At 44.9% G+C, this 23,464-nt stretch overlaps 1 protein-coding gene and 1 pseudogene across 1 annotated transcript in view; one reads left to right on the top strand and one right to left on the bottom strand.

Annotated features, from left to right (window-relative positions):
* The window catches only part of LOC137378444 (cadherin-22-like), a 755,591-nt gene that overhangs the window by 57,489 nt on the left and 674,638 nt on the right, over window positions 1–23,464 (top strand). The window contains exon 2 of the mRNA XM_068048769.1: window positions 20,733–21,027. Coding sequence (XP_067904870.1) covers window positions 20,733–21,027 — 295 coding nt within the window. The remainder of the gene's footprint in view (window positions 1–20,732; window positions 21,028–23,464) is intronic.
* On the bottom strand, window positions 5,690–5,798 carry LOC137378541 (U2 spliceosomal RNA; annotated as a pseudogene).

Raw genomic sequence — 23,464 nt, 5'->3', positions numbered from 1 at the left:
CAGCCTACAAAAAGGTAAGTAGGGGTCAGGCCTCACCAGGGTCAATCGGCTAAGCCCTGGTGAGGAGGGGTGTGGGGTTGGAGTGTAGGGTGGGGGCATTGTTTAAGGGGGGGGCAGCCTGTGCTGCTGGGGGGCCATCTATGGGGCACAGGATGCCCGATTAGGAGGGCACCCACCACCCCCCCCCCCCCCCACCACCACAAGCCCACAAGGAGACCTCCACGTATTACTCAGCAGCCTCCTCAGGAAACGAAGTGTCTGTCCACCGCTGGTAAAATCGCAGCAGGGGCAGGTGGGCGACGGACACAGCACCTCCCATCTCTCATCCAATTTTATGCCCTGCCCCGCCTCCTAGCCTGCTCCTGGGGGGAAATAAAATTCCGGCCATGGTCACATCCAAAAGAATGTCACCCTCATTCACTGAGCACAGTATATATGCAAACCGAGTCACTCAAACTTAGCTTCCACTCATGTTTTTTTTTTATTTCCAAAATATACTTTATTCATAAAAATCTGTAAAAATTACATTGCCAAACAGTTTCCAAACAGCACCAAAAAATACAAACATTGCAAGGGAGATCAGTTTCCTTCAATACTGTCATGAGTTCCTTCCCAACCCTTCCTTTTCACAATTGTCATGTCAATTACAGTTTTACATTTACAGCAATTGAGAATATTAACGATACAGTTCGAGGGGTTTCCCATGGATCCAGCCCCTCAGTCCAGCTTGGTGGGGGAACGTTACACTGTGGTCTTTCCCCATTGAGCCTTTGCTGCGGCTGCCCCAAGCTTTAGTGCGTCCCTCAGCACGTAGTCCTGGACCTTGGAATGTGCCAGTCTGCAACATTCGGTGGTGGACAACTCTTTGCGCTGGAAGACCAGCAAGTTTCGGGCAGACCAAAGGGCGTCTTTCACCGAATTGATAGTCCTCCAGCAGCAGTTGATGTTTGTCTCGGTGTGCGTCCCTGGGAACAGCCCGTAGAGCACAGACTCCTGTGTTACAGAGCTGCTTGGGATGAACCTTGACAAAAACCACTGCATCTCTTTCCACACCTGCTTTGCAAAGGCACATTCCAGGAGGAGGTGGGCGGCCGTCTCTTCCCCACCACAGCCAACGCGGGGGCACTGTGCGGAGGGGGCGAGACTTCGGGTGTGCATGAAGGATCTGACGGGGAGGGCCCTTCTCACCACCAGCCAAGCTACGTCTTGGTGCTTGTTTGAAAGTTCTGGTGATGAGGCATTCCGCCAAATGACTTTGACGGTCTGCTCGGGGAACCATCCGACAGGATCCACCGTTTCCTTTTCCCGTAGGGCCTTGAGGACATTCCGTGCAGACCACTGCCTGATGGACCGGTGGTCAAAGGTGTTTTCCCGCAGAAACTGCTCCACGAAGGATAGGTGGTACGGCACGTCCCAACTGCATGGAGCGTTCCGCGGCAATGTGACCAGGCCCATCCTTCGCAACACCGGGGACAGATAGAATCTCAGCACGTAGTGACACTTGGAGTTTGCGTACTGGGGGTCTACACACAGCTTGATGCAGCCGCACACGAAGGTGGTCATCAGGATGAGGGCCGCGTTGGGTACATTTTTCCCGCCCTTGTCCAGAGATTTGAACATCATGTCTCTCCGGACCCGGTCCATTTTAGATCCCCAGACGAAGCGGAAAATGGCTCGGGTGACTGCCACGGCGCAGGAGTGGGGTATGGGCCAGACCTGCGCCACGTAGAGCAACAACGTGAGTGCCTCGCACCTGATGACCAGGTTCTTACCCACAATGGAGAGAGATCGCTGCCCCCACATGCCCAACTTTTGTCGTACCTTGGCTACTCGCTCCTCCCATGTTTTGGTGCACGCCCCGGCCCTTCCGAACCATATCCCCAGCACCTTCAGGTAATCTGACCTGACGGTGAAGGGGACAAAGGATCGGTCAGCCCAGTTCCCAAAGAACATGGCCTCGCTCTTGCCGTGGTTAACTTTGGCTCCCGAGGCCAGTTCGAGCTGGTCGCAGATGCTCATCAGTCTGCGCACGGACAGCGGATCCGAGCAGAAGACGGCGACGTCATCCATGTACAGAGAGGTTTTGACCTGAGTGCCTCCGCTGCCTGGGATTGTCACCCCTCTTATGCTCGCATCCTTCCTAATAGACTCAGCAAAGGGTTCAATACAGCAAACAAACAAGACCGGGGACAGAGGACAGCCCTGTCTGACTCCAGATTTGATCGGGAAACTTTTAGATTCCCACCCGTTGATTGACACTGCGCTACTGATGTTTGTGTAGAGCAGTTGGATCCAATTGCAGATTCCCTCCCCAAACCCCATTTTGGAAAGCACGTCCATCATGTAGGTGTGCGATATCCTGTCAAAAGCCTTCTCCTGGTCCAGGCTGATGAGGCAGGTGTCCACCCTCCTGTCCCGTACGTAGGCGATCGTATCCCTGAGTAGCGCGAGACTATCAGAGAGCTTCCTGCCGGGTACAGTACAGGTCTGATCGGGGTGAATCACCAACTCCAGAGCAGACTTGACTCGACTGGCTATGACTTTGGACAGAATCTTGTAATCAACATTAAGCAGTGAGATGGGCCGCCAATTTCTGATTTCTGCCCTCTCCCCCTTCTGCTTGTAAATGAGGGTGATGATGCCTTTTCTCATGGTCTCTGACATGCTGCCGGCCAGGAGCATACTCTCGTATACTTCCAGCAGGTCCGGGCCGACCCAGTCCCACAGGGCCGAGTACAACTCGACCGGTAAGCCGTCGCTCCCGGGAGTTTTACTCGTCTCGAAAGACTCGACGGCCTTTGTCAGCTCGTCCAGAGTTAGCGGCTTGTCCAGTCCCTCCCTCCTGCTGTCATCTAAGACCTCTGTGATAGATGACAGGAAGGACTGGGAGGCTCTGCTGTCTGTGGGCTTCGCGTCATACAGCCCAGCATAAAAGGATTTGCTGATCCTGAGTATGTCGGACTGCGAAGACGTTACCGAGCCATCTTCTTCCTTCAGGCTGCTGATAACAGAGCTCTCTCTGTGTACCTTTTGGAAGAAGTAACGCGAGCACGTCTCATCCTGCTCGATGGAGCGGGCTCTGGACCGGAAGATGATCTTGGAGGCCTCCTTGGCAAAGAGCGAGGCCTGCTGGCTCTTCACCTCTTGGAGGTCCTCCTTGACCTCGACCCCCATTGACTACAACCGGAGTAGATTTGGCATAATTTTCTGGAGTCGGGACACTTCCCTCTGTCTCTCTCTCGCCTTCTGAACACCTTCGTGAATGAAGAACCTCTTGATGTTCTCCTTAATCGCTTCCCACCAGTGAACTGGAGACTCAAAGAGGGGTTTCACGGTCCTCCAACCATTGTAATCCCTTTTGAGTTCCTCAACGTTCTCTGGGGTCAGCAGTGTCGCATTGAGCTTCCACGTCCCTCTGCCAACCCGCTGGTCATCCTGTAAGTGACAGTCGGCCAGTAAGAGGCAGTGGTCGGAGAAGAACACCGGCTTGACGTCGGTGGATCCGACCGTGACAGCACGGGACACAAACAGGAAGTCAATCCTGGAACGGGCAGACCCGTACGATCTTGACCATGTGTATCTGCGCTGCGCTCCGTCTGCAGGTTTGCTGAAGACGTCGAGCAGTTTGGCATCTTTAACTGTTTCTATTAGGAATCTGGACGTAGCATCCAGTTTGCTGTCGTCACTGCCGGATCGTCCAGCCGCATCGATGATGCAGTTGAAGTCACCGCCTAGGATGACCGGCCTGGACGTCGCCAGCAGCAGTGGGAGCTGCTGGAAGACGGTCAGCCGCTCGCTGCGTTGTACCGGGGCGTACACGTTGATCAACCGGAGCGGAGCGTTGTTGTACATCACGTCTGCTACGAGGAGGCGGCCGCCCACCACCTCCCGGAGATGGTGAAGTTACCTCCCCGCAGCAGAATACCCAGGCCGGAGGAACGGCAGTCATTACCCCCCGACCAGATCGATGGCCCGTGGGACCACCATCGCGACCACTGCCTGTAGGTGCTGAGGTGTGGTATTCCACACTCCTGCAGAAACAGTAGGTCAGCTTTGACCTTGGCAAGGTAATCCAAGGTTGAAACACATCGCGTAGTCGATTTAATGCTACGCACATTAATGGAAGCAATTCTTACACCCATTTTTTACTAAAAATTAGTTGTTGCTTCCCATACCATTTGTCCTCGCTATTCCCAGTCCTTCCCCTTCGGGATGTTCCTGCATACCCATCGTATGCGCAAGCAGTTTCACGTTGGTTAGGCTCAGAAACCCCTCCTGATTTTTCATGCAGGGTTTGTGCCGCTCGGGTGACATCGGGGGGGTCTTGTAGGCAGAGAGGATTGGGTTGTCCTCAGTTGCTTCCATCTGTTCCTCCTCGAAAACATCACAGCTCCCGGTCTCCCGGAGCTCAGGTTCGCCAGACGTGTCTTTGCTCCCGGTGTCCCAGAGCTGAGATGCGTTGGCCACGTCGTTACGTGTGGGGCATTGGGGTTGGGCCACGCCGGGCCCATCACAGCTTCCAGTGCCCGGGGGCTGGGATGCTTTATCATCCATCTCTGAGTTCTGCCACCTCTTTTGAAGGGGCTGTCGTTCCAGCATTTCCCCGTCCAGTGAAGAGGAGTTGTTGCAGTCTGATTCAGAAGAGAGCCTCCTCTTGCCACTGGTTTGGGTGGTGGCTTTGGGATGTTTTTTCTTTGTGGTTTTCCTCTGGACCACTTGCCACTGACCTGTTTGTCCATCTGCTGCCTCCTCCTCCATTGATTCTGTCTGTGGAGGAGGGGTTTCCGGGCGCTGGGTAGGTGCTGGGTCGTTGGTTTCAGCCGCCTCCCCTTCCTTCTCAGGTTGAAGTTCCTCACTGCGGAGAAGGTTGCTGGTCTCCTTTCGAACAGCGGACGCCTTCGTCGAACCTTCTCCCGGCCTTTCCTTGGACCTTGCCGCCTGAGCATAGCTGAGGCAATGTTTGGGGCAGGTCTTGTAGAGATGGCCTGCCGCACCGCACAAGTTTCAACACTTAGTCTGCTTACAGTCCTTGGTCTGATGGCCTTCCTCCTTGCAGTTCTTGCAAACAACCGTGCTGCAGTTGGCTGCCATGTGACCAGATTTGCCACAGGTGCGGCAAACTCTGGGCTGCCCAGCGTAGACCAAGAAGCCTCGACTTTCCCCGATAGCGAAGCTGGAGGGAGGGTGGATGATGGCTCCACTGGGATCTACCTTCAAGGTCACCTTGACCTGCCGCTTGCTGGTCCAGATCCCAAAGGGGTCCTTGACATCAGTGCTGCTGCCGGCCACCTCGACGTACCTGGCGAGAAAGGTGAGTACATCCACCACCGGAACATGGGGGTTGTAGAGGTGAATCGTCACCACCCGGTCCCGTTGTGACGGAAGCGTGAAGAGCGGCTCCGCTGTGAGGATCGACAGTGGCGCCCGGTCCCCTTTCTCCTTGAACGCCTTCAGGAAATTGATGCATCCTGCCACGTTCCGGAACGTCACGTCGAAGTATCCACTGCTGGGGAAATCCTGCAGGCAGAAGACGTCCGTCGCTTGAAATCCGCAGCAATCGAAGAGAATTTTCTTGATGAAGAAGGTGCGATCGACCGGTGCATCTCCTTCCTTGTCCTTCACGACCACCCGAACGGTGTTGCGCACTCCCTGGCCCGAAGCTCGAAAATTGGTTATAGCCATTTTACTCAAAGCTTCCCCAGGATCAAAAGGCAATGATCATGGTCTCTTCTCAATCAAATAAGCACTGATAAGAACAGATACTACACTTGATCTTAGCCAAAAGGCCGAGAAGCTTCCACTCATGTTAGCTGGGCAGAGGAAGTGTTGTTGTTGGTGGTGTAAACTGGGGTGTCACAACACTGATGTAGATGGGGAGAGAATGCCTCACTTCTATGGTCACTGTAGCTACAGTTGCTTGTAACTTCATCAAAGTTTGGTGCTTCTGAATTGTTGAGAGCACTTGACACTTGAATAATTTGATTCACAATTGTTTTATTTGACCGATTAGAGGCACATAATGCAGCGGATGAAATGAGAGGATCAGTATTCCGTTTCTTCACATTTTCATTCCAATGTCCGTTAATTCACTTTACAGAAACTGTTCAACAGTGTCTGCTGGAGCACACTGATAGATCGACACAGCAAACTGAGCACCCTAACCATTATGTAGCAAGTTGTACACAATTTTTAATAATGCAATGTCTATTATAAATTGTTGCATTTCATTAGGTGGTTAATGTACAGCAACATTCCAGCACATTGTTTTGCTGACAGAAATATGATAGCAATATGATTTCTTCGAGAGCAAAATGAACATCAGAGAATGGCATGAACAAGTCTATACCAGGACTTGCCTGCTTTGTAAAGCTCTGTTGTGAGGCTATTGAAGCTTGGCGCTCAATTCTCACTTCTCTTTTTGACTACGTCTGTGAAATTCCTTGGGACATTTTTTCTACATTGAGGATGTTATATATAATTTAAATTGTTGTTTCCCATACATTTTCTATTGTGTTATATTACAGTTCCTATCTTGCATAACTTGTTAGAATGCAAAATGGCACCTGTAGGATGAAAAAGGCGTGGAATGATTTTACACTTTACTTTGGGGAGTTTACTTTTTATCCCCACTTGATTTAATTTTATTTAACCTATTTTATTTTTTCCTAAAGAAACTTAAAGCACATGGCATGGGCTTTGTAAAGAGAATAAACAATCATTATTAACATATTAGAAAATTTTCATTAGAATCAAAACAGCATTTTGGGTTTATACACACATTAGAATTGCTTTAACAAAATGACATGACTATCAAAATTTCAAGAAGCATCACCTTTAGAAATCAAATGCCTGTCTTAGACTATCCCCATAATGAAAGTCATATGTTTGGCTCAAGCATGTCAGGATGATTGGCAGTAAGCAGTTAAGAAGATAACAGGTGAGGCGGTGCCAGAAAACAGTGTTGTGGCAAAGGTGTGTCTACATTGAGCCTACATTGCCTCCTGGTTAAACAACACCTCAGTGTTAAAATGCTCATCCTTATTTTCAAATCCCTCCATAGCCTCTCCCTTCCATATCTTTATGATCTCTGCCATCCATACAGCCACCTGAGATATCTGTGCCTCTCCAATTCTGGTCTCTTGAGCATTCCCAATTTTAATCGTTCCACCATTGGTGGTCATGCCTTTAGCTACCAAGGCCCTAAGCTTTGGAATTCCCTCCCTAAGCCTTCCTGCCCCTCTACCTCTCTTTCCTCTTTTAAGATGCTCCTTAAAATCTAACTTTTTGACCAAGTTTTGGTCATCTGTCTGAAAAACATTTTCTGTGGCTTGGCATCAAATTTTGTTTGATAACATTTATAAAGCACCTTGGGATGTTTTATTACATTTAGGGTGCGATATAAATTCAAGTTGCTGTTGTGTCTCATTTCACTCTGAAATGTCTGGCTTTTCAATCTTGAACCACATTGCAAGACAGTAGTTTGTCAACAACAGATTCTTACAAATACCACCCACAACTGATTGACACACATGTTTGTTCTCTGTCTACAACCTCACATATGCAGGTGTTCAAAATGATCTCCAGCCAGCCCAGATTCATTCTTGTTTCTATGGTGATCTATTTTCTGCTGAGTGGTCTTTTACAATGTGTCCACAATATAAAGGAGTTAATTAGTTCAAATGATCTTTTAATGATCTTCAAACATGCTGGAGCTGGGTTAGTGTCAGGCTTTCATCACTACACACCTCAGGACTGTATTGCCATGAGGTCAACACTCACCTTCGCAAAGGTCAATTTGTTATTTCGTTCATATCGATGTTGATCTGTGTTGGAAAGGTGGGCAAATTAAACCATTTCCTGTAGCACCATCTCCTTTCCGGATTGACTATGGCATTGAATCAGGTCCAAACTACATTATCAAGGCAATATGGTTAACTCCTATAATCTAACCTCACCACCAGTAATGCAGGGAAATAAGCAGGATTGATAAGGAGGCCTTATGTGTTTTATCCTTCTGTATTTTCAGAGCATACAGGGATTGAATTTCCGTTTTGGGCGCAATATGGAAATCGTGCTCGAAATTGTGCAGCATTATGCTTAAAATCATTTGCATAATTACAGATGTCAGATGAACCAGCACAATCGGGCAGTTTAATAGAAAGTAATTGTTTCCCTTGTTCTTTCTATTAAAAAAAATCCCTTGATATATTTACGAATAGTAACCTGGAGCAGTTTTATTAATACAACTGAAAATGGGTTTAACACCTAAAATAAGCATTTTTAATCAGGGTGTCCATTACTCCATCTGTGAACAACCTGGTTTTAAATCACTGAAAATGACTTTCAAAAGCTAGACTGAACTATTTGAAAATTTCACTGTTGTACACTAGTCCGTTTCTTAGTAAGTTAAATATTTTTTGATACGAGAAAACTTTTAAAACATATCCACTGCAGAATGAGTGCAATTTAAAGAGCCTTTCTGAACCAGTGTAATCAGCAGAATCTCACAGTTTCAACCTGGAGTGTGGACAGGGCCTGATGCAGGAGAACTGAATTTTGAACCAGTGTAAAAGGGCACAAACCCAAGTTGTTTTGGGTGTATCTCAGCTATGTTTAAAAGTTCCCAATATTGCTCTTGTTCAGCTGATTCCATCCAGATTGCATTGGCATAACTGGTGTAAAGGAGTGGAAACTCTACCCTAATGCTTTTTGCTGAAAATTTGAGCCTCTAGTAGATATCCATGGTAATGTTGTGAGATTAGAAGACCGTTGTTTCGTTGACCTCCTTTTCTGGGCAGTCAGCTCAGTAATAACTTGCCAGCCAATATGAGGAATGAAGTACTTGAAATAATGAATGGCCCAGAATTAAGTAGGATCTTTTTAGGGTTTTATACTTCTATATGTACTAGTGGCTTCACCCTCATGCATGTACTGATCCAAACGCTCCTGTACACGTCTTTGTGGCTCACCCATTGACTGATTATGTCCCTTTTTGGGAAGGAGGACAGTTGCAGCCTCCATGTGTTGCATATTCAATTATTATACAGCACATTGCAATTCTGTCTTTTTGCAAATTCAGGGTCATATGTTCATTGTACTGCTTGTTCAACATCATATGCTATTCCTCCTTTGCAAATCTCTCCATGGTCTCACTTCACACATCCTTAGCAACCTCCTCCAACCCTGCATCCTCTGCTCTGCTAACTCAGCTACTGAGTGATAAATTTTCGATCATTGCCTACGAATGGGATTATCTACTCCACTGAGTGTCACCTTCCTCCCCTACAGGCTGTACTACCAGTGACAGATTTTTCAGGCACTACTCCCTGAGCTGCAGAATTGTCCTTCCTCTCTCTGGCTATAGCTCTCATCACTTTCAAAAGCTTCCTCAAAACCTATCCCTTTGAGCTTGCTTTCCAATCACTTCCCGAATCTCTCCTCCCAACTTCCTACTCATTGTCCAATTTATGAAGCACTTTCGAGTGTTTGCTGCATTAAAGTGACTACTCAAGTGCAAGTTGCTATTGTGTTTGGTTCTCATGAAAATCAGCCTACTCATACATTATATGAAATGGTACCCAACAATTATTCAGAACACAGAGTACTGGACTATGTGGCAGATTACATCACCATGTTTTCTGCTCAGGGGCCTAGGTTTGAATCCATGGCCAGCATTATGTCGTGGTGGAATGAAAATGTCCTCAAATCGAAATGGGTTTGGGCAATCTTCATCCAGTGTCAGAGGGTGTAAGAAATTGAGGTATACACAGGTATAGAATAGGATACTCTTCTAAAGCACTTCGCAATGATGATGTGGTTGCACCTAATCCGTGCTTTACCTCATCTTGGAGAACATCGGTTAGTCCCAATTATGTCGAACTTGAAATCGCTTTCCGCTGACACAAGATTTAATGCAGCTCGTGGACATCGCCATCCTGCTGAGCACAAAAATTAAAATAAAAAGCACAAAAATTAAACTATATATAATAAAATAAAACAAGGACAAATTGGAAATCTGAGGCAGTCTGATGGAGAGTACACACCCCAGATACCAGAATAAAAGCAAAATACTGCGGATGCTGGAAATCTGAAATAAAAACAAGAAATGCTGGAACCACTCAGCAGGTCTGGCAGCATCTGTGGAAAGAGACGCAGAGTTAACGTTTCGGGTCAGTGACCCTTCTTCGGAACTAGCAAACATTAGAAATGTCAAAGGTTATAAGCAAGTGAGCCGGGGCTGGGGCAAGAGATAACAAAGGAGAAGGTGTAGATTGGACAAGGCCACATAGCTGACCAAGCGGTCATGGAGCAAAGGCAAACAATATGTTAATGGTGTGTTGAAAGACAAAGCATTAGTACAGATAGGGTGTTAATGAACTGAAGATTGAACAGCAGCAAGTACAAACATGAAAAAAAACAGTGGGTAAGCAAACTGAACAAACTACGATGAAATGAAATAAACAAAAGAAAAAAAATTGTAAAAAATGTAAAAAAAAGAAAAAAGAACGAAAAATAAAAGTAAAATGGGAGGCCCATCATGCTCTGAAATTATTGAACTCAATGTTCAGTCCGGCAGGCTGTAGTGTGCCTAATTGGAAAATGAGATGCTGCTCTTCGAGCTTGCGTTGATGTTCAGTGGAATACTGCAGCAAGCCCAGGATAGAGATGTGAGCATGAGAGCAGGGGGCTGTGTTGAAATGGCAAGCAACCGGAAGCTCTGCTTGCGGACTGAGCGGAGGTGTTCCACAAAGCGATCACCCAGTCTGCGTTTGGTCTCCCCAGTGTAGAGGAGACCACACTGTGAGCAGCGAATACAGTATACTACATTGAAAGACATACAAGTAAATCGCTGCTTCACCTGAAAGGAGTGCTTGGGGCCTGGGATAGTGAGGAGAGAGGAGGTAAATGGGCAGGTATTACACCTCCTGTGATTGCAGGGGAAGGTGCCATGGGACGGGGACGAGGTGGTGGGGGTAATGGAGGAGTGGACCAGGGTGTAGCGGAGGGAACGATCCCTTTGGAATGCTGACATGGGAAGGGAGGGGAAGGTGAGTTTGGTAGTAGCATCACGCTGGAAGTGGCGGAAATGGCGGAGGATGATCCTTTGGATATGGAGGCTGATGGGGTGGAAAATGAGGACAAGGAGGACCCTATCATGGTTCTGGGAGGGAGGGGAAGGGGTGAGGGTAGAGGTGCAGGAAATGGGCCGGACACGGTTGCGGGCTTTGTCAACAACAGTGGGGGGGGGAATCCTCGGTTGAGGAAAAAGGAGGTCATATCAGAAGCACCGTCATGGAAGGTAGCATCATCAGAGCAGATGCATCGGAGATGGAGAAACTGGGAGAATGGAATGGAGTCCTTACAGGAGGTAGGGTGTGAAGAAGTGTAGTCCAGATATCTGTGGGAGTGGGTGGGCTTATAATGGATATTAGTGGACAACCTATCCCCAGAGATGGAGACAGAGAAGTCGAGGAAGGGAAGGGAAGGGAAGTGTTAGAGATGGACCATGTAAAGGTGAGAGAAGGGTGGAAATTGGAAGCAAAGTTGATAAAGTTTTCCAGTTCGGGGCGGGAGCAGGAAACGGCACCGATACAGTCATCAATGTACTGGAAAAAGAGTTGGGGAAAGGGGCCTGAGTAGGACTGGAACAAAGAATGCTCGACATATCCCACAAAAAGACAGGCATAACTAGGACCCATGCAGGTACCCATAGCAGCACTTTTTACTTGAAGGAAGTGAGTGGAGTTGAAGGAGAAGTTGTTCAATGTGAGAACAAGTTCAGCCAGGCGGAAGAGGGTGGTGGTGGATGGGGTCTGGTTGGGCCTCTATTCAAGGAAGAAGCGGAGAGCCCTCAAACCATCCTGGTGGGGGATGGAGGTGTAGAGAGATATGATGTCCATAGTGAAGAGGAGGCGGTTGGGACTAGGAAACTGGAAATTGTCAAAATGACGTAGGGCATCAGAAGAGTCACGGATGTAGGTGGGAAGAGACTGGACCAGCGGAGAAAAGATAGAGTCAAGATAGGAAGAAATAATTTCAGTGGGGCAGGAACAGGCTGACACAATGGGTCTGCCGGGACAGTCCCGTTTGTGGATTTTGGGAAGGAGGTAGAAGTGGGCTGTCCGGGGTTGCGGGACTATGAGGTTGGAAGCTCTGGACGGAAGATCTCCAGAGGAGTAGAGGTCAGTGACAGTCCTTTGGACAGTGGCTTGATGTTCGGTGGTGGGGTCATGGTCCAGAGGGAGGTAAAAAGAAGTGTCTGTGAGTTGGCGTTGAGCTTCTGCAAGGTAGAGGTCGGTGCGTCATACAACAACAGCACCACCCTTGTCTGCAGGTTTGATGACCATGTCGGGGTTAGACCTGAGAGAACGGAGTGCCTCAAGTTCAGAGGAGGACAGGTTAGAGTGAGTGAGGGGGGGCAGAGAAATTGAGATGACCAATGTCTCGCCGACAGTTTTCAATGAAGAGATCAAGAGCGGGTAAGAGGACAGGGGGAGGGGTCCTGGTAGAGGGAGAATGTTGGAGGCGGGTGAATGGGTCTGCTGGTCGGGGGGAGAACTCCTGGTCAAAGAAGTGAGCCCGGAGACAGAGGCGACGGAAGAAGAGCTCAACGTGCCGAGTGCGAAATTCATTGAGGTGGGAGCGTAAGGGGATAAAACTGAGACCTTTGCTGAGTACAGAACGTTCAGCATCAGAGAGGGGGAGTTCAGAGGGTATAGTGAATACACAGCAAGGGGTCAGATCAGAAGGGGTGGGATCAGAGTGAAGTGAAGCGGAAGGAGGATCTGGAGGAGCATTCGTCCCCATCAACTGCTGGAACTTGCGTTCCTTGACATCTGAAAGGAAGAAAAAAAGTTTTTTGTTAATGTGTCGGATGAGACGAAAGATGAAATGAAACTGCGGAGTAGAACATCTTTGAGATAAGGTGAGGCGGTGCTGCTGGAGAGAAAGGTTCAGTGTGTGCAAGTGGCGGCGCAGAGCACTGAGTGTGGATCTCAGGATGCGGTGAGAGTAGCAGTCCGAGGAACATTGTATTTCTCAGAGATACCTGTAATCCTGGGTGGATTCAAAACATGATGGGTGAAAATGCAGTTGGAATCCACGTGGAATAAGTCAGAGCTGGAGACAGTCACTGAGGAAGGAGATGTGGCTGTGAAAACGAGTTTTGGTAGACACTTTATCAAACACCAGGAGGGAAATAGAAAGCAATGAAGGTGAACAAGCTAAAAGAGACAAACGAAAATCCCATCGGAGAGAAGAGCAGAACTTCTTCAAGGTAGCCATTTCTGGAAGAGAAGTGGCAGTGAACTAAACACTAAAATAAAAGCAAAATACTGCGGATGCTGGAAATCTGAAATAAAAACAAGAAATGCTGGAACCACTCAGCAGGTCTGGCAGCATCTGTGGAAAGAGACGCAGAGTTAATGTTTCGGGTCAGTGACCCTTCTTCGGAACTAGAAAATATTAGAAATGTCAAAGGTTATAAGCAAGTGATCCGGGGGTGGGGCAAGGGATAACAAAGGTGTAGATTGGGCAAGGCCAAATAGCTGACCGAGAGGTCATGGAGCGAAGGCAAACAATGTGTTAATGGTGTGTTGAAAGAAAAAGCATTAGTACAGATAGGGTGATAACGAACTGAAGATTGAACAGCAGCAAGTACAAACATGAAAAAAAACAGTGGGTAAGCAAACTGAACAAACTACGATGAAATGAAATAAACAAAAGAAAAAAATTAAAAATATGTAAAAAAGAAAAAATAACTAAAAATAAAAGTAAAATGGGGGGCCCGTCATGCTCTGAAATTATTGAACTCAATGTTCAGTCCAGCAGGCTGTAGTGTGCCTAATCGGAAAATGAGATGCTGTTTCTCGAGCTTGCGTTGATGTTCAGTGGAACACTGCAGCAAGCCCAGGATAGAGATGTGAGCATGAGAGCAGGGGGCTGTGTTGAAATGGCAAGCAACCGGAAGCTCAGGGTCCTGCTTGCGGACTGAGCGGAGGTGTTCCGCAAAGCGGTCACCCAGTCTGCGTTTGGTCTCCCCAGTGTAGAGGAGACCACATTGTGAGCAGCGAATACAGTATACTACATTGAAAGACGTACAAGTAAATCGCTGCTTTACCTGAAAGGAGTGTTTGGGGCCTTGGATAATGAGGAGAGAGGAGGTAAATGGGCAGGTATTACACCTCCTGCGATTGCAGGGGAAGGTGCCATGGGACGGGAATGAGGAGTGGACCAGGGTGTCGCGGAGGGAACGATCCTTGATACCAGAACCTGCCTTTTCTTTTTATAGGTATTGAGTAATCTGCTGTATACTTTCAGCATTTTCTGTTGTAATTTATGGAATAATTAGCAAGTTTAGGGATGGATAACAGATATGTACCACACCCACCAAATGTTTGTACTGCTCTATCCTGACACAGTTCAAGTCTGTATATACAAGTGGGTGAGGCTGGCAGATTGGGTATGGAATCATTCTGTTGGCACCACTTGGGTACTGATATGTCCCACCAGAAGTGACATTAGACATTGCAGATGTCCACCCTAATATGGGTAGTCACATTCATGTGGCCCCTGAATGACAGAGAAGTGTCATATAATTTATGTTAACACAAAAGAAACATTGCTAGGACAGATGGAGAGGTGGGGTTAAAATATATAACTCCTCCTGAAGGAATGCATTAATTCATTCTGCCTGGGCAATTATGAAAAACAAGTCCTTAGTCAGATGTTGAAGGCCTTTCCCTTCCTCTGTTGAAATAGGATTACTGCAGCTGGTGGGAATACTGCCAAAACTCATCCGAGGTCAAGATCAAGACAAATGACTGGGTACAAAGTCTGCTCTTCCAATGACTTGATGCTGAGTTTCTGCTGAAGCAAAAAGTTCCAGATGGCATGTCTGCGTTTTGCTGTGCATTATCCTATATTTATGCAGTTGATGTGAAGCATATTTTTACTGAATCATTAGGTGAGTCATGAGCAGATCATTCAAAGCAGTAGGACTTCAAACAGGAATTGAATTTTAAGTCAATGAACAGAGAATAATGGATACCTGTGAAAGAATAGAACTTTAAATTACATCATAAAACTCCCACAGAGTTTGGCTGTATTGGAAACTGATAACTACCTGCCACAGACCACCAGGTTAAATGCCAGAAAGCAGCTATTTTCTCAGAGGGGTAGCTACTCATTCAGAATTGGTTAATGGTGGATGGGTACATAATAGTCCATTAAGAAATCACATGACCAATTCCAGAGAGAGGACTTCATTCTGTTGCATTGAGAGTGTGTGAACTAGATCGCCAATTCCTGGATATAGGAACTTTTCCTTGCCAAAAAACTGTTGAGATTAGGCCAGTTGAAAATTTCAAAACAGAGATTGATAGGTTTTTATTGGACAATGGTATTAAGGATTACCAAAATGAGGCAGGTGGATAGAGTTAAGATACAGATCAGCCATGAACTAATTGAATGGTAGAACAGGTTTGAGAGGCTGCATGGCCTCTTCCTGTTCCTATGCAGAGAGCCAGCATGAGTATGATGGGCTGAATGGCCACCTTCTGTACTGTAACCATTCTATGATTCCATGTTCCTACGGACTCCAGAAGCTCGTTTGATTGCTCTCCATAGTCTAGAAGCAACAACAAAGACTTTTCTTTAAAAATATTGGTCAAATTCTTTTGTTGGTATCCCCAGAAATTAGCAGTACCAGTGATTGGGGAGAACAATGAAAGATACTGCACCAACTAGTGAAATAGGGTTTTTTTTCTCATCCTTATTTGTATATTTATATGATTCAAGTCTTTGATGAAAGGAATAGAAGATATAATGCATTTTTGTTTCTAAACCTGCAGTTGTGTTTGTGGGATTAAAGAACTCTGATTCAAAATAGTCAAACCTCAAGTGAAGCTGTTATTTGTAGGAATTTTTTTTCTTAGAGTGATGTGTGGAATGGATCTTCATTAATCTATGTGCAAATTCACCAAGCTCCTTTAAAAAGTCAGATGACTGACAGAAAATGCAATTGTAGGTTCTTGGGATAGATTTAGGCCAAAATGATTGAATAGTTTACATAACAGCTTGTCGTAAATTATTCAGTGCATGATAAAAAATATCTGGTGTATGTTCATTGGTTTAGCGTTTTGGAAGCTTTACTTGGTTTAAAATCAACCCCTCTGGGAATTTTGATATTGGGTTATATGAATACCTTTAACAATCTAACTGTACAATGGAATGGATTGCCTCAAAGGGTTGAATGTCTCTTTTCATTCCATGATTTCTTACTTATGTTTTATTTATAAATGACAAATTAAAAAGGTATACAGAAGAGTTTTATAAACATTTTATTATCGTTTGAACTCATCCCCTGTATGCTTTCCCGTTCACCCATCAACCAGTCCTCACAGACAGAAAGCAGAGAGTAGGAATAAATGTGTCATTCTCAGGATGGTAGGATGTTACCAGTGGGGTACCGCAAGGATCAATGCTGAGGCCACAGCTGTTCACAAGCTATATAAATGATTTGAATGTGGGGACCAAATGTAATATTTCAAATTTGCTGATGGCACAAAACTATGGAGGAATGCAAGTTGTAAGGAAGATGCAAGGCTTAAAGGGGATTTGGAGAGGCTGAATAAATGGGCAAGAACATGGCAGATGGAATATAATGTGAATAAGTGTGAAGTGATCCTTTGGCAGAAAAAAAAACAGAAAGGCAGAGTATTTCTTAAGTGGTGAGAGATTGGGAAGTGTTGATGTCCAAAGGGACCCGGGGTGTCCTTGTTCATGAGTCACTAAAAGCTAGTATGCAGGTGCAGCAAGCAATTAGGAAGGCAAATATTATGTTGGCCTTCATTGCAAGGTGATTTGAGCACAGGAGGAAAGATGTATTGCTGCAATTTTATAGAGCCTTGGTGAGACTACACCTGGAGTATTGTGTGCAGTTTTGGTCTCCTTCTCTAAGGAATATATTTGCCATAGAGGGAGTGCAATGGAGGTTCACCAGACTAATCCCTGGGATGGTAGGATTGTCTTATGAGGAGAGATTGCAGAAACTGGGTCTGTATTCTCTAGAGTTTCGAAGAATGAGAGGTGATCCAATTGAAACTTACAAAATTCTTACAGGGCATGACAGGGTAGAAGTGGATAGGATGGTTCCTCTGGCTGGTGAGTCTAGAACCAGGGAACTCTGTCTCAGAATAAGGGGAAGGCCATTTAAGACTGAGATGAGGAGGAATTTCTTTACTCAGAGGGTGGTGAATCTGTGGAATTCTCTACTCCAGAGGGCTGTGGAAGCTCAATCATTGAGTATGTTCAAGACAGAAATCGATAGATTTCTGGATACTATTGACATGAAGGGATATGGGAATAGCATGGAGATGATCAGCCATGATCTGTTTGAATGGTGGAGCAGGCTCGACAGGCTGAATGGCCTACGCCTGCTGCTATTTCCTATGATCCTATGACCTACATTAGCTGCCAGCTCCCCAGCATCACAAATTTAAAATTCTCATCCTCCTGAATAAACCCTTGTTGTCTCGTCCCTCCTCATCTGTGTAACTTGTGCCAAAAGTATAATCCTCTCCCTACTCCTCATATTGTTCATTCCTCTTTCTCTGGTCTCTTGTGCCTCCCTTCATCTCATCATTGGAAGCCATACCATCAGATGTCTAGGCCCCAAACTCTGGAATTCCCTCCCAATATCTTTTTACCTTCTTTTCCTTCTTGAAGACTTGCTTTATGACCCACCTTTTTGACCCCCTTCTAAGATCTCCTTTAACTTGGTGTCCATTTTTTGTTTTTGATTACACCCTCTGAAATGACAGGAAGTTTTTTTTCACATTAAAGGTGGAATATAATTGAAAATTGCTGTTTTCATTGCTGTTAACTATTTGCAGCTGGGGTTCTTTCACACTAACAATAGAGTTAATGCGAGCTTATCAGTCAAGGTTTCAGTTTTCGCTCCTCTGTCATGGTATTACAATGATGGCAGTTCAGTTACAAGGAGCTGAGAGAGTCGAAAGATGCTTCATTTAGGTAGTATAAGGAGTCTGGACGTTGACTTTAGTTTAAAAATGTGGCATTTTGAACAGATGTGGTGGAAATGCTGTCCTCTGTGAAGCTGAGGACTTTAGCCTTGTGGAGTCAAAAGAGAACTTCAAAAACACTGAAAACCAGTCCCCACTCCCCAATTAAGCCTATCCATTCCTCTTACAGACATATGAAAATGATGGGAAGGAAAAGACCAACTAGTCCATTAAGCCTGCTCTATGCCAGGACGGCCAGACCATCATGGCTAAACACGACTTCCATCCTGACGTTCCCCCTAACTACAGTCACATAATCTCCTGGAAGACGCAAAAAAACAAGAAAAATCCCAGGGCCAATAACATCCCGTCCAACCCTTGTCTGCACTGTTAGAACACAGACAGGAAAACAATAGCATGAGTATTTTCACATTCTGATACAGCCACAGGTGGGCTACTAGAGCAGACAGTGGTCATTTTCCATGAGTACCAGTGTTTCTGACACATTACTACAGTCTCAATAAAAAGTTGAATGACCTTTTTCATGCTCTTTTGTAACATTACTGTGGTGTTATAATTTGTATTTGATCAAGGGAAATTTCAAATGTCACATATATTATGAAACAAGGTCTTTCTGCACGAGTTATAAGTTAATGATCCAACATATAGAAGGATTTAAAGAGAAAAGCACCTTTAAATCAATCATCAGCAGTAGAAATCAGTAATATAATGTGGGACCAGCTGGATTTACTGCAATGGTCATTACTGGTACTGCCAATTCCTTAAATGTGACAGAAATGAATTATTCTCTCTCTGCTCAACAGCTTCCCTCCCTCAAAATAAGAGGGGGCATTTCTTGATCCACTTCCTGGCCTTTGATTATTTGATCACTGGCAGGTGGGGCTAACCAATAGAACACTGCTCACATCCCTGAATTTGGTGCAGGAGCATTTATCACTGTTACTGATAAATTGGCCCGGATTTTACTCCATTGTAAGCTCTTTCCACTCGAGAGGCCAGGGTGAGCAACAAACTTGCATTGTGAAGCACAGAGTGATTTTAACTCATGGACCCCATTTCCACATCTGGCCCAACTCCTGCAGGAATCACTGCCTGGCCAGCAGATGTAGGTGAAAATTCAGGCAGCAGGAGACTTGCGGAAACAGTCTCCAGTAGTTTGATAAGTGGGGGGTTGGTGGGGGTACTGCAGGGTGGGGGTGGGGAAAGCCAAAGGGACAAGGGAGGCCAAAGATTTCCTTTTGGGTCCAGAGGAGCTCTCCTGCTTCTCTTGGTCAACATGCAAATATAAAATTGTTTTAAAAACATTGCTGCCTGCCTTTTCTGGTCCTTGGTCTGGCCCAATCTACATATTTAAAGAGGACCCTATCTGCTTGGAATGGGTGTCCTTGCCACCAGCAATTAGGGTGGGAAATTAATAGGTAAGTCCCCCACTCTATTTTAAATCTTCCTTGGCCTGGTTTCCACCGGGCAAGGGAAGTTAAAATCCCGGATACTTCAGTTCATCAATGATTACATTTGAAGTTTGAAGAAAGGAATTAAATAAATTCCAAAAATGTCATGCAGGAAACCAGAGTGTAACAAAAATAAACTATACTCCAGTACTACCTTATTTGGAAGAATTTGCCCCTCTGGTGTGATCTCATCTCCAAATTTTGCTGCTTTCGAGAACCTCAGGAGTACGGAGTACAGCCAAAGGGCCTTTAAGGAAATTGTTAGCGCATTCATAAATTAATAGTTTCAAGTTCCACTCCATGCAACAAAAAGAGGAAGTTTGTCTGCACAGTAGTTTCTTATGCTATAACCTCCACAGAATGAGCAAGGTGAGCACAGCCTGAATATACTTAAAAATTATAAATAAAAGACCAGGCCAATTCCCAGCTCATAGGAAAAGAAACTGCTTTGGAATCTAATATTGGATTGTGCTGAGTCAAAAGTCCTTCAAGACTGTCAGTTCTCCATTTATAGATGTAACTGAAAAGATCATCACACTGATCTGAAAGGTCACCACATCTCCAGACACAGGCTACACGCTGGTAGAACTCAGCAACATCCTGTAACGGCATATCTACAATGAAGCCAGACTCATCTCTGATCACTACTGTCTGTCTCCAGGCAACAGAACTGCCAGTATTAAGTTGCGATATCATGTTCCTATCTATCCTTTGATACCCATATACTGGCTTAAGAACATGAGGAACAGGAGTAGCCCCTTGACTCTGTTACATAGAATTACATAGAAGCTACAGTACAGAAACAGGCCATTCAGCTATCTGGTCTATATTCCACACAAGCATCCTCCCACTCCTCTTCATCTAACCCTAACAGCATATCCTTCTGTTCCTTTCTCCCACATGTCCTCATCCAGATTGCCCTTCAATGAATTTATGCTATTCACCTTAACTACTCCTTGAGGTAGCAATTCAGTTAGATCATGGTTGATCTACACCTCAACTCCATTTTCTTGCCTTTATGTCATATCCCTTGGTACCTTTACCCAACAACTATCTATTGATCTTAGACTTGAAAGCTTTTTCAAGCTGAAGTTTACAACAGCAATTCTGAATCGGTCTCTCAGTACTGCCTGAATTGAGCTATTCCTATGCTGCAAGTAGGGTTAATATATTCACAAACAGCTCTCAAATGACTGACTAACCAGGTTATCTGCCACTGTTTCTTTCTCTTTTCTAGATTCACTCAGACTCAGACAAGGGAGATGGCTCCATAAAATACACCATATCAGGGGAGGGTGCTGGGACAGTTTTCATTATTGATGAGATTACTGGGGATATCCATGCTACAGAGCGATTGGATCGTGAAGAAAAAACTTACTACATACTTCGCGCTCAGGCACGGGACAGACTGACTGATAGACCTCTGGAGCCTGAATCGGAATTTATCATCAAAGTCCAGGATATTAATGACAGTGAGCCCAAGTTTCTAGATGGACCATACATTGGCAGCGTGCCTGAATTGTCACCTGTAGGTAAGGAGAGATGTGCTATTTTGCCTGTGTCTCCTCTGCATTGATTGCTCTTGAAGTTGAACAATAATGAAACTGCCATTCAGAAAGACCCCAAATGCAAAAGCATGCTTTTCATTTTTACTACTCAATTGGAACCTGTGAATCCTATTTTGGTTGCGAATGTGTCTTTGTGCAGTGTGACATTTGTCAACAATAAGCATTCACTTTCATGAACTGTCGCTTCAAAAGTCTACATGTTTGTTTTTGATAAAAGGAAAACTATTTTCTAAACCTTTGGAGAAGGCTTAGGTCAACCACCTTAATGAAAAGTTTTATTGGAGTAAAATATTTTCAGAACTGAACAAGCTGAATGAATAATTGGATTTCAGTGAGGTTTAGGTTTACATTGCAGTGCTGTGGAGAACAAAATGGCCGACGTTTGGTTTGGCTGACACTATGACTGAATTACATGCACATCCCTTCTTTTCATTGGTTTGAACTTCAATAACTCAAAGTTGACTGTATTGTGGAAAGCAACAGGAATGAGGGCATGCAGCCTTTGATGCTGGGTTCTATTTTGGTTGAATCAATAATGCTAAGCCGGAGAATTTAGATCCATTACGTTGCCATTAGCTTTTAACTTGTTTAAAAGGCAATGTTCCTCCTCTTAAAAGCTGCACCTTTGATGTTTCTTTCCATTTTTTATTTTATTCCGCTCAGCCTAGAAGCTGGGCTCACCTGAGCCTCTGGCTGAATCATGGTCACCATTATTAAAATTCTGATTAATACAGTGAATAAAATTAATAAAATTCTCTTCCCCAAATGCCAATTGATGATAGATCAATTGTAAATTTTAGATCTAAGATTGATATCAAAGGGTATTAAGGGGCATAGGGCAAAGGTGCTAAGTCAAATGTTGCAGACAGAAAAAAAGCCAGCTTAAAACGCACAGATATTGGGCCTGTCACAATGATAGCTCAATGTGTATTTCCTCTTGTAACTTTATTAGTTTATGTCTAGGATTTCCCTTCTCTCCATCAGGGTCCCATTGTTCAAGTGATGACCTTTGAGTGGTCAATCTCCATCAGTTTAATATCCCAAGATGGCCTTTAATGTCTTGCTAATGGAGACTGGCCAGGTGAGGCACTCCAAACTTCTCAAGTCAGTCATTGTTCTGGAGGGGACTGGCCAGACAATATGACTCCCTCTCAATGCAGTGGAATGCAAGGGAATTTAATGCAAATTTTGGTGGCCATTTTAGCTGCAAGCAGTTATCCTTTTGTTAAAATTTAATTCAGGTTTCCAGCCGATAGATTAAAAAAAAAATCAGCATTTGGCATAGCAGCTGTTCATGACAATAGGCATCAGAAGATTCAACAAAATTAGCAACATTTGGAAAACTCCCACATGTTTTTTTAAAACAGGAATCAGAGCAAACAAAGTTTATAATATAATATAATAAATAAAAACAAGAAATGCTGGAACCACTCAGCAGGTCTGGCAGCATCTGTGGAAAGAGAAGCAGAGTTAATGTTTCAGGTCAGTGACCCTTCTTCGGAACTAGCAAATATTAGAAATGTCAAAGGTTATAAGCAAGTGAGCCGGGGCTGGGGCAAGAGATAACAAAGGAGAAGGTGTAGATTGGATAAGGCCACATAGCTGACCAAAAGGTCATGGAGCAAAGGCAAACAATATGTTAATGGTGTGTTGAAAGACAAAGCATTAGTACAGATAGGGTGTTAATGGACTGAAGATTGAACAGCATCTAGTGTTCAAGTGTTACAACTTTTTGGAGGAGGATAGTGAGGCTTGCACAGAGATCAAGCGAGCTCTGTGGCATGGTTTTCCCTCTGGCAGTTTAATTCTGACACCAAGTCAAGGGGATGTCTTGGCATACAGCAGCAGTGATGTCAGCAAATTAGTATGCGACCAATCAAATTTAAGTATTCACACACATCAAACCAGCAAGTTAAAAGCACTTAAAATCCTTCACTTTTAACTTAAATTTTTAGATAGAGAAACAAATGCCGAACTGTATTGTTACAGACACGTGGTAAGTGGTGTGGGTGGTTCCCACTGTTCACCTCCCAATTGTCCACAATCATGTTTTGTTTAAAATGATGAGTTAGCCCCTGAGTGTTTTACTTGCCAAATAAACAGTGTCCGGTTTTCTTGTATGTTTAAAAAAGATTAATTATTTATTGAACAATATTCATTCCCTGAAATGTTCACAGTACCAACCATACACTCATTCACTCTCATATGCATGCTCAAGAGAAGATAGATAGAAGATAAAGGGTAAGAGTGCAAGGTGTCATAGGTGTCCAAGGTTTACGGCAAACCTGTTGAATCTTCGAAGCAGGACAGAATCTTTTTTTTTAAAGATGAAAGCCTGGGTGTTTGTAGTCTTGAACTTGTTGAGGTGTTGTAGATTTCTGGGTGGTTAAGATTTCAGACT

This window comes from Heterodontus francisci, chromosome 16 (genome assembly GCF_036365525.1).
Source record: "Heterodontus francisci isolate sHetFra1 chromosome 16, sHetFra1.hap1, whole genome shotgun sequence".
Classification (NCBI taxonomy): Eukaryota; Metazoa; Chordata; class Chondrichthyes; order Heterodontiformes; family Heterodontidae; genus Heterodontus; species Heterodontus francisci.
Note: the sequence above shows the minus strand (reverse complement) of the source record. Positions and strands in the feature narration are given on the sequence as shown.